Below are 10381 nucleotides of genomic sequence, written 5' to 3'. Positions count from 1 at the left end.
TGTTGGGAGTGGGGCAAAAAATATTGCATAGCACCGGGATACATCACACCATTCTGGCTTTTAATTGGCTATTCTCTTGGGAAAGCTTCTAGGAAGAATTCAAAACGTGGTGAACTCCATGAGAATCCTCTTCAGATCGACGTTCATGTTCCTGAGATTATCCTGAGACCCATCAGAAAGCACTGATTTCTAAATTGAGAACTTTAGTCTTGTCTCTTATTATTATTATTCGTTCAGCCTCTTCCTGACCCTGAACCAGTAAGTTCAGCCAATCAAAGCGTGACTAGCTCCCCGTGACGTAATAGCAACGCATTCATCAGATTGGCCATTTTATCAGAGCGCAATTATCCGTCCTTCGATGCCCCAGATTTCCACAAGGCTTGTCCCTTTGCGATTAGAGACCCACTAGAACCGACCATGAGCTTAGAGACGAATTTCCACAGAGCAAGACTTTATTTTAAAAAAAGAGCTGCTCAAATCACAGATCAAGCGAAGGGCGGCTGAATCCACACGCTGTTTGCCGCCCTCCGTGCGCATGCCTGAGAGGTGTTGGCGCACGCTGCGTGACGTCAGGGCATCTGCTGCGTCTGATTGGCTGTTCTCTTAAGGACGCGCCTTCGAGGTCCGAGGTAAAGTTCACGGTCTCTTGTTCGTTCAAGGCCACTTCCGGGGCGGGGGCTGGGGGGTGAGTGGGGGGCTCTACTGCTCCGCCGCGGGGCCGGGTGTAGATGGCTGCAGACGGCGGCAGCCTCCCGCGCGCTCTTCCTCCTGCAGCCTCCGCAGCGGCCGGGCCCAGCGCGGCCTCCAGGGCAGCGCGAGGCCGTGGCGGTCGAGGACCAGGCGCGCGGGGTCCGGGCCGCTGGCCGCGCTGCCCAGCAGCAGGTAGCCAGTCCCGGGGCGCAGGCGCAGGCAGCCGCAGGCCAGGTCGGCGCGAGGCACCCAGGCGTCCTGGCCGCCGCGGGGCACCGGGCGTGCTCGTTGCTTGTACACGGCCACGATGCGCACGTCCAGCCGCCACCACACTGAGCCGGCCGCCTCGATGGCCAGCACATGCGCGTGGAGCACTGCAGGGAGAGGGCGGTGTTAGGCCCAGGCTGCCCAGTCTTGGTGGAGAGGAGCCTTGAGGGCCACTGGAAAACTTACCATGGGGCTTCTGAAAGTTCAAGATAGGGGGTGACCCTGAGGGTGACAGAGGACTTTATATTGCATGTAGGTGTGTCTCCCCAGGACTGGGGAGTCCTGACAGCCAACCGACCCCAGAATTAAGGGTGGTGACAATGAAACTGGTGGGGACATGGATGGATCACTCACAGTGAGGTCAGAGGTGGGGGTGGTATTTGGGGAAAGAGCAGAGTTACCAGAGGTGGGGTTCTGGGGAGAAGAAAAGGATAGAATTACCAGAGGCAGGGTTCCAGGAGAGAGGGTGAATCTGGGGAAGCAGGAGGGAGGTCTCAACCCTAGAGGTGAAGGTCATACGAATGTGGCTGGCTGGTTGATTCCGGTGGCAGGTCAGGTGGTATTGGAGCGGATGGATGGGGGGAGGCTGGCTCTGCTCCTGGGTGAGTGGAGGGCGAAAGCCTCTTTCTAGGCCTCAGGAGGTCAGATGAGGGAGGAGGAATCTGGGGTTCTCCTCCACTGAGGGAACCCACAGAGGCTAGTCTGTTAGATGTGTGGGTTAAGTGGAGCGCTAGGGTGTCTGAGGGAGCTAGCTGAGGTCAGAGTTCCCAGGGTCGCTAGTGGGGTGCGCCAGGATTGAGTATCTGACGATGATGAGGCTCAGAAAACTAAGCCCTGAGACGGGCACACAAGGTTCGCAGGAAAGAACAAGATCCTATTGCAGTCAACCAGTTCAACCAGTTTTCCCCCCTCTCTCCTGTTCCCAGGGGTCCCCCACCCTCACAGATGTCAGGCTGAAGGAGACAAGGCAGCTCTGCCGGCCTGAGAAATAAGGTGAGGAGACCCAGGAAGGTAGGCTACACCCCTCCCCACTTGGCCCATCAGCCCCTATAAGTCAGGAAGAGCCTTCTAGAATCCAACACCCCTTCCCCCTTTAAGATGAGATGCAAAGCAGAGAAGGGGCGGCTTGGAGAGACTTTTCCAGGGGACACGTCCAGCCTCCGGCTTCTCCCCAGCGCTCACCGTAGTCCTGCTGGCAGTACCTCCGAAGGCTCATGTGCACCCTGGTGTCTGAGGTGTTGCAGTAGTTTCGGCACTGAGGGTCTGCGGAGGGCCAGGCCGTCTGCAGTGGGCACCCGAGGCCCGGACCGCAGGGTGCTGCCCCCACCCCGTTCGCTCTGGAAGGGGAGCTGCACCCGCGAAGACTGGGACAGGGCTCAGTGGCCATTCTCCAGCCACATCCTGGGGGCCCACTCGGGCTGAACCCCTTTTGGTGCCCGAGGCCAGCCCCCCCCCCCCAGCCCATCTTACCAGAGCCATATGCACTGGGGGTGGTGATCAGAGTGCTAGTTGGCTCGGGAATTCCTGAGAACGAGGAAGGGAAAAACCAAGGAGTATTTTAGGGGGCTCTTGGTCCTCACCCCTATCCCCTGTGAACTCTAGATAGAATTCCAGACCCCTCCCTCCTGAGTACCCTGAGTTCAGCCTTCAGGCCCTGGAGCATGTCTCCCTCCCACCACCCACACACACACACACACACACACACACACACACACTCTCTCTCTCTCTCTCTCTCTCTCTCTCTCTCTCTCTCTCTCTCTCTCGGGGCCCCCCCTTGCCCCTCAGGACTCACGCTGGCAGGGCATCCTGGGGGAGCGGCTCTGCTGATAGCCAGGGCCACAGCGGTTGCACCTGATGCCGGTGACACCCAGTTTGCAGGAGCACTGCCCACTGGTCTGGTTACAGGCGCCACCTGTCGCCCCAATAGGGTGGCACTGGCAGGCTACACGAGGAGAGGAGCTGGGGGTGTGGGGCGTCTGCATCCAGAAGTTCCCTCTCAACCTCCAACCCCCTCTTCCCTCAGGCCCAGGGGTTCAGCCCCCAGATCCTCCCTCAGGCCTAGGTGTTCAGCCCCTCAGCCCCAGGGGTTCAGCCCCAGCCCCTCCTCCCTCCCTCAGCCCTAATTGTCCAGTGCCCCTCCTGTCCCACTCAGACTGGCTCCAGGCCACACTTACCCCGGCAAGCTTTGCGGCTGGTGAGTGGCTCAGCGGGGTCCCTCCAGAACCCCGGCTGACAGTAGTGGCAGTGCCTCCCGGCAGTGTGGTGACGGCACCGCTCACAGATGCCCCCGCTCTGGCCCCCTGACAGCCTGAATAGCTCGGCGTTGAAGCGGCAGCGGCGGGCATGCTGGTTACAGGAGCAGGCTGGGAGCGAGAGTGGGCAGAGGCGGGTCAGGTGGACCTTCCTTCCTCACCCCCGCCCCCAGTCCCCAGCCTTCTCCCAGGAAAGGAAACAAAGGGAAAGTAGTTGCCTGGATAAACTTGGAGCCTGAACCTTTTAATTTTCATCTTTAACGTGGTTGCACTGGACTAGATAAGTCTGAGGGCCCTTGGGGATCTTCCGAGTGGCCCTGAGGGGAACATGTCGGGGACTAGGGTCCAGGGCGCCTGGCCGGCCAGTGGGAGCCCTGCTCATGTGTCTGTAGTCGTTTGCTTTTCTGTAAGCGGGTATCAGGGTATCTGCTTCAGAAGGATCAACCACAACCACAAACACCACCCTCAGGTCAGTGTCCACTCAGGCAGCCCCGAGACAGGGCAGGGCAGCGCACTGGGCCGCGGAGGCTGCCCCATCCTCCTCCCGGAGGGCTGTGGTGGGGTCAAACCGCTGGTGACGTGAGCTGCTGGCGACCTTCCCCCGCTACCAGCGCAGTGTTAAACCACAGTGCTCACCAGACCCTCCTGAGGGTTCAATGAGATAAAGCAGATTAAAAGCATTCTCCTGGTGAGCTCTGGTGGCCTAGTGGCAAGAAGCTGCGCTGCAGTCCCAGAGGTGCACGGTTTGAATCCACCAGATGCTCTGCTGGAGAAGGAGGGGCAATCTCCTCCTGTACCAGTCAGATCCGATGTGATGGTACACACACACAAAACAATAAAAATTTAAAAAAAAGAGGCATTCTCCCCAGGCCCAGCACTGAGCAAGGCTCCCGCAGGTAGAGAATCCCCCACGGAGGACTCTGAGGTCACCTGCTGTGTGAGCTTATGCTCTCATCCCCATTGTACAGATTCAGGAACTGAGGCACAGCAGCGCACGCGTGCACCGCCACGTGCTCCCCCAGCTTGGTGAGAAGCCTTTCACGTGTGCATTTTCCAAGACTGTTCTGGGATCTGGGAGGCAGGGGCTCAGAATGACGGGGAGACGGATTCTCAGAATTGCTGGCCCCCTGGCCCTGACCACTGGGCCTTTGCCACGTAGTGTCCAGGCTCCGTGCAGTCTTTGGGGGTGCACTTTGTGGGGATGGAGTTTGAGGTGTTATCAGCTCCTGAAGTTTTCTGAGGCTGGCAGGTCACCTTGGGTCTGGTGGGGTCTTTAGGACACTTAAGCCCCCCTCCCGTCCCCAGTCTTGGTGTGTTCCTGTCCTGGAGGGTGCCAGTGTCCCATCTCTGAGTTTTGGTGGGACAGTTCAGATTGTCCAGGACAGAGCTGGCCCGGGGGCTCTTTCTGACTCCAGGTGGTCACCTCCACCCGCTCTGCACAACTGAGATGACCCAACCCTTCACCATCAATCACACTTTGTCCCCAGATTCGACCTCAGGGGACAGTGCCCAGTGCAGCCTAGGGGGCTGTGGTGACCTTCTGAAAGGCAGCTTCCCGGCTCCCTGGACCCACCCAGGCCCAGCATGACCCCTGCCTCACCGCCTGGCCACGTGAGTGTACCCTCCTCCCTGTGCTGTGTGGGTGACCTGTCTGGCGGGAGGGGGGTAGGCAGGCCACAGGTTCCAGCTGTGAGGTGGGGCAGGTGGGAACCAAGGGGCGGAGGGGTCAGGAGGCTGGCAGGGAGCCCCAAGGTGGGATGAGGAGAGGGGTGGGCCTTGCACTGGTGCACGGCCCCCATCTGGAGAGCTGGAGGACAGACAGGCCCGGGGGAGCTATCCGTGTCCCCGTCTTCATGCCTGCCCTCATGTGTCTGTGCATTTCGGTAAGGAGCCCTGGTGGTGTAGTGGGTAAGCCCTCGACTGCTAACCTCAAGGTTGGTGGTTTGAATGCACCAGCCTCATTGTGGGAGAAAGATGTGGGGAGTCTGATTCCATAAAGGTTTCCAGCCTTGGAAACCATGGGACTAGGGGGAACAAGGCTGCCTTGCGCCTGGTAGGACAGACCTGGGGGGGGGTACTTCTGACTGGATGCCTGTGTGGGTTCAGTAAGATGGGGCTGGGGGGTCTTCTGACTGGCCGCCTCATGTGTGCTCAGTGGGACAGAGCTGGGGGGTGTTTCTGACTGGCTGCCTCTGGTGCGCCCAGTAGGATGGGGCTCCAGGGGTCCTTCTCACTGGCTGCCTCGTGTGGGTCCAGTTAGATGGGGCTTCAGATGGTTTTTCAGAAGTAGTTTGCCAGGCCTTTCTTCTGAGTGTCCCTAACCTTTCAGCCTTTCCGTTAGCAACCAAGCATCCTCGTGACCTTTTGTAGCTCGCGGGGAAGGCCCAGATCCCGCGCCCTGGCAGAGAGCGGCCCTGGAGGACCAGCCCCTTGCGGGAATGCAGGGTGGGCAGGTGGTAGCGGGTGAAGCGTGAGGGGTTGGAGAGGTGGCTGGGCCCGAGAATACGGAGCCAGAGGTCCCAGGGGGTGAAGAGATGGCCTGGCCCCTTGGGGTTGAGAGGTGGAGGGACCCCTGGAGGGTGGGAGGGGCAGCACTCACGCAGGCAGGGGTGGGGGTGCCGGGGCGTGGCGGGCCGCCAGGGCCAGTCGCGGTGGGACGGGCGGCAGCTCTCGCACCCAGGGCCGGTGGTGTGGTGGCGGCAGCGGCAGCGCGGGGGCCGGGCGCGGGTGGCACAGCGGGCAGCGTGGCCGTGACACTGGCAGCGGCCTCGCACTCCAGCAGCGGCCAGGCCTGCCCGGCCCCCAAGCTGGATGAGGAGGTGGCTGGCCACCACGCTGGCCTTGGGGCCTGGCGACATGCGGAAAGTCACCCGATCAGGGCCCCCCAGGGCCCCAGACCAGGCGGCTCGACGCCACAAGGGCCTCCAGGGACCCCCCTCAGCCCAGGATGCAGACAGGACCAGGGCTGGGGGGCCCGGGGTACAGAACCGCAGGCTGACAGATGTGAGGAGGAAGGGGCTGCCCAGGGCCAAGGCCAGGCTGCCGTTGCAGGGGGTCCGGAGGTCAGCTCCTGGGGACAGGGCACAGGCCTGGGGGCAGGCAGTCGTCATGCCAGCCAGCCGGGTTACTGGTGGGAGGCAGAAACGGGGGCGGCCGCCTGGGTCGTAGCATGGATCAGAGGTGGTGGCCTGACTCAGGAGGAGCATGAGGGCAAAGGTCACGGGCATGGTGGCCGAGCCAACACCTGAGGGAAGAAGAGACAGTGGGGTCCTCTCAGCAGCATTGGCCAGCTCCGCAAAGCTGTCAGGGGAACCCCGATGTTCCCAGCCCTGGCCCTGTGGAGCCCCCTCCCCGGCTGCTTGTAAGCGAGGAAAGTAGTTCCATCTGGGGAGAATTACTGTTTACATAACCCAAAGGGGAAAGAACGCAAGCAAAATCGAGAATTTTGCCTGAACTAATCTGTAGCTTAACACCCCAGAGCTCTCTGCTAGTGTCGAGGGGGCCGGGGCCCTGGGGAGAGGGGGGCAGAGACAGATGGAAGCTCAGAGAGACCGAAACAAAGAGATGGAAAGGAATATGGGGCCGCGCCCACGACAGAGGGAAGAGAGGAGGGCTGGGGGCAAAACGGAGGAAGACTGGGAGCCAGGGCCCACAGGGACTGGGGGGACCTAAGACCCAGAGCTGGGGGCCAGGCAGATGAAGGGCGTGGGGAGGGGGTCCACAGGAGGGAGGGTTGGGGTGGGGGTCACAGCAGGTAGGGACAGGGTGGGGGTCCACAGGAGGAGGGGAGTGTGGGGGTCTACAGGACGGAAGGGTAGGGTGGATGTCCACAAGATGGGGGGCAAGGGGGTCCACAGGAGGCAGGCTCGGGGTGGGGGGTGCCGGGGGAGCGCCAGAAGGGGCTGAATGGGGGTCCAAAGTGGTGGGGTGGAGGCTCGGGGGAGGACAGGAAGGGACAGGGTGGGGGTCCGACCCAGAGCTGGGGGCCAGGCAGATGAAGGGCGTGGGGTGGGGGTCCACAGGAGGGAGGGCTGGGGTGGGGGTCACAGCAGGTAGGGACAGGGTGGGGGTCCACAGGACAGGCGGAATGGACAAGCTCGTCTTAGAAGCAGAGGCTGCATGTTTGGCCACTGGGATCAGAGCGGTGCCCTTTCCCACGTGGGGCCCTAACCGTGTTCTCCACACCCTGGGCACGGAGGGGGGATTATCGCCAAACAGCCCTGGCCCCCTGAGCCCCCCTGCCACCCACCTCTACCCTTAACCCTTTCTTTCCCACCCAATGCAAAGCCCTCAGGCTGGCGTGTGGGCCGGCCATCCAGTGGGGTCAGGATGGTGGGGGCCACCCCCCAGTCCCTGGGCTGGGTCTCTGACTGTGTCATTCAGCCCCCACTCCCATCCTCGGCCTCAGGGTGCTGGGCCTTCTCCACCACCATTCCCCCGTCCCCAGAGCAGATGGGGGAACAGATGTCGAAAGAAATGGGTGGGGCCAGGGACCAGGGGCCGGTCTAGACCCCCAAACACTCAGCCATGAACTCCCCAAGCTCGCCCTATATAAGGCCAGTGGGGCCCCATGAATGCATTCAAGTTTGGGGCTTCAGAGTACCTCATTCTGTGAATGAGAGCCCAGGCTGGAGTCTGGAGGTGTTGGGAGAGACTCCCCAGGCCAGGGGGTGACACCTCTCCTGGAAGATCTGTCTGGGCCTCTGTCAACCTGCACACATCCAGCCCCCACCCCTCAGGAACCTGGCGCCATCTTGGTTCTCACAGTCATTTGCCCTCGGCCTCTGGAGAAGCTGGCCCCCTCTTGTCCCTGGAATTCAGGGGTACCACTTTCTGGCCCTTGGTGCCTCAGAGAAGCGGCCTGCCAGTCTTGCAGTCCTTCTGGGACCCACCGAGGAGCCGGGGTGTTCATCTGCAGCCCCCGCCTCCTTCCCCCTCCTGCTGGCCCCTCATTCAGGTCCCGGGACGTGGGTCTTGTTGGATCCACCTGGGCCCCAGGCTGCCTTTCCCTGGCTCTTTGCCTCCTTCTCCATTCTTGGGGACTCTAGGCCCCTGACTGGCCAAACCTGTGCCCCGGAAGAGTCTCCTGGGTCCTCCGATCGCGGCCTCAGCTCCCTCCGGGCGGGCTGGGTGCCGGCAGTGGCTCCGCTGGCCAGCAGTGACAATGAACAGTGTCCTCAGGCTCCAGGCTGGTGGGGGAATCCAGAACCGCGCCCCTATCTCCCTCTCCCTGCAGGGATCCCGGCCACCCCCAGCTCTGTGCCATCACAACCATATGGAGGCCCCAGCTGGACAGCCCCCAGCAGGATGGTCCCGGAGGTTCACCGCAGGTAAGACGGCAGCAGGGTGGGGTGTCCAAGTAGGGTCCCCACCTCACTCACCTCCAGCCAGCCGACTCCAGGCGCGCTCAGGGTAGGTTCCCCGCCACGTGGTGGCCGAGCCTCTGCTCACTCAGGGCTCAGGGCGGGGGCTGCCCTTCATGCTGTGATGAGATGTCTTCGTCCAGAGTTCAGCTCGGCCCCTGCCCCTGACTGGGTGACCCCAAGCCAGCCCCTTCTTCCCTCTGGAACCCTCTGTCAGCTGAGGGTTAAATGAGTTAAAGGTCAGATGCTCTTCAGCCCTAAAAGTCTGTACACAGAGCAGACCTGCTGAGAAATCTTCACAAAATGGGGATGCGGGCTGGGACTCAGGTGGAGGCAGTGGGAACTCCCTGGCTCTGGAGGGAGACAGCAGGGGACCCCCCCCAGGAACGAAGGGGCACTGAGCTCCACCAGCCTCCCAACAGGCCAGTTTTCTGCAGAGCCCCCTTGCTTTAATCATGAAATTTCATGCAAATGCTGCTGTCAACTCTATTACACGTCGGAGTGATTCCGAATAGAAAAAATAATGTTTCCAATTACTTCCCGCTGAGGACAGAAAGTGCCTGGGGAGCCCGCCAGCCCTGCTTGCTAGCCGCAGAGTGGCCCCAGGATCTGCAGCCGCCCCTGCTGGGCCAATGCTTGGGGGGTGGGGGGAGCAAGCCACTGTGTGGTGCCTGGGGGCGGGGAACGCAGCCAGGATCGTCAGGATGTGGGTCAGGGGGTTGGGAAACCCACCTCAGTGGAGCCCGGGGCGCCGTGGCACACCCACCAGATTAGAAAGAAGACAGTGAGCTGGTCAGGAAGTTCCTCCAGGCGTCAGAAGGAGGGAGCTTGAAAAGAAAAAGGTTTGGGGTGGAGAGACCCCCATATCAGAGAGGGGCATGTTGGATGTGGGGGCAGCCAGGACCAAACAGACCCTCCAGGTTATGAGCGACAGTGTTGTGATACGTTCTGATGTGTGTAGACAAAGGGATCCTGTTGGCACCGGGGTGGATCTGGGGTTTGGAGCCCACGTGGCAGCCCCCGGAAGCCCTGGGGCGCTCCCACCCTCTCCTGGTGTGTCCACGTGAGCGGGATCCGACAGGACACCAGTGGATACAAATCCCCATCCCTGCCAGATTCACTGTCCATCACCGTCCAGGGGAGACAAAATAAATACCTGTGTTCTGAGAGGTTCCAGAATCAGACAGGAAGACGGGAGAATGGGTTTCTGCAGGTTCAGATGGGCGTGGGCCAGGGACCCTCCCTGACTGGGGGGGGGTGGTGTTTGCTGAGACCTGAAAGGCAGGTGGATATGTAGCCACAGGACAAGAGCTCTGACTGCAGAAGGCTCGGCCACCGACCTGTCTAGAGGAGGGCTTAGGTCTCGGGCTGCATTATTCTTTTTTTAAAAAAGAAAATTTTTCTTACTGCCTCCCAGGTGGTGGTGGTTGTCACCACCAAGTCAGAACCAACCCACAGCTGACCCTCCAGCGGGTTTTCAGAGACAGCAGATCAGACACAAGGAGACTGCCCATCTTTCTCCCATAAAGTGGCTTGTGGATTCGAACCTTCCGCCTTTGGGCATTGCAGTGCAGCTTTTTACCACTAGGCCACCGGCGCTTCCCTGGGCCCCTGGTGACGCACTGTTTAAGCACTTGGATGCTCACTGGAAGGCCGATGTCCACCCCACTAAGGCTGGCTTTCTGTCCCTGGACAGTTACGGCCAGGCAGCCCGCAAAGGCAGCTCCTCGGTGCCGTGGACCGTAATGGGTTTTCTCCCCGCCTGGGAATAAGCCGATGTGAGCCGGTGGCTGTGCTGGGCTGCAGCGC

General features: G+C 61.1%; 2 protein-coding genes across 2 annotated transcripts in view; one reads left to right on the top strand and one right to left on the bottom strand.

The window, feature by feature from the left end:
• Positions 1-699: 699 nt before the first annotated feature.
• NTN5 (netrin 5) lies at positions 700-6436 on the bottom strand. The gene is made up of 6 exons (XM_006897328.1): positions 5809-6436; positions 3132-3320; positions 2750-2899; positions 2428-2481; positions 2140-2220; positions 700-1064 (listed from the first exon to the last, which is right to left on the bottom strand). Exons 1-6 carry the CDS (start codon positions 6434-6436, stop codon positions 700-702), a joined length of 1467 nt encoding a protein of 488 aa, XP_006897390.1.
• A 1102-nt stretch (positions 6437-7538) lies between these two features.
• LOC102853808 (galactoside 2-alpha-L-fucosyltransferase 2-like) overlaps positions 7539-10381 on the top strand; it is a 6839-nt gene continuing 3996 nt past the window's right edge. The window contains exons 1-3 of the mRNA XM_006897327.1: positions 7539-7689; positions 8062-8339; positions 8446-8539. Of these exons, the coding sequence (XP_006897389.1) occupies positions 7539-7689; positions 8062-8339; positions 8446-8539 (523 nt within the window). The remainder of the gene's footprint in view (positions 7690-8061; positions 8340-8445; positions 8540-10381) is intronic.

Source organism: Elephantulus edwardii, unplaced genomic scaffold, assembly GCF_000299155.1.
Source record: "Elephantulus edwardii isolate Elephantulus edwardi_28Jun2011 unplaced genomic scaffold, EleEdw1.0 scaffold00208, whole genome shotgun sequence".
Taxonomy (NCBI): Eukaryota; Metazoa; Chordata; class Mammalia; order Macroscelidea; family Macroscelididae; genus Elephantulus; species Elephantulus edwardii.
The sequence above is the reverse complement of the archived record's forward strand: the minus strand, read 5'-3'. Positions and strand labels throughout refer to the sequence as shown.

Excerpts from the sequence above, each read along its gene's own strand:
- NTN5 (XM_006897328.1), bottom strand. The coding sequence starts at position 6,436 with ATGCCCGTGACCTTTGCCCTCATGCTCCTCCTGAGTCAGGCCACCACC. Across the intron at positions 3,321-5,808 it reads GCACCCCCACCCCTGCCTGC|CCTGCTCCTGTAACCAGCAT; the intron begins GTGAGTGCTGCC and ends TCTCGCTCCCAG. Across the intron at positions 2,221-2,427 it reads CCCCAGTGCATATGGCTCTG|ACCCTCAGTGCCGAAACTAC; the intron begins GTAAGATGGGCT and ends GGCCCTCCGCAG.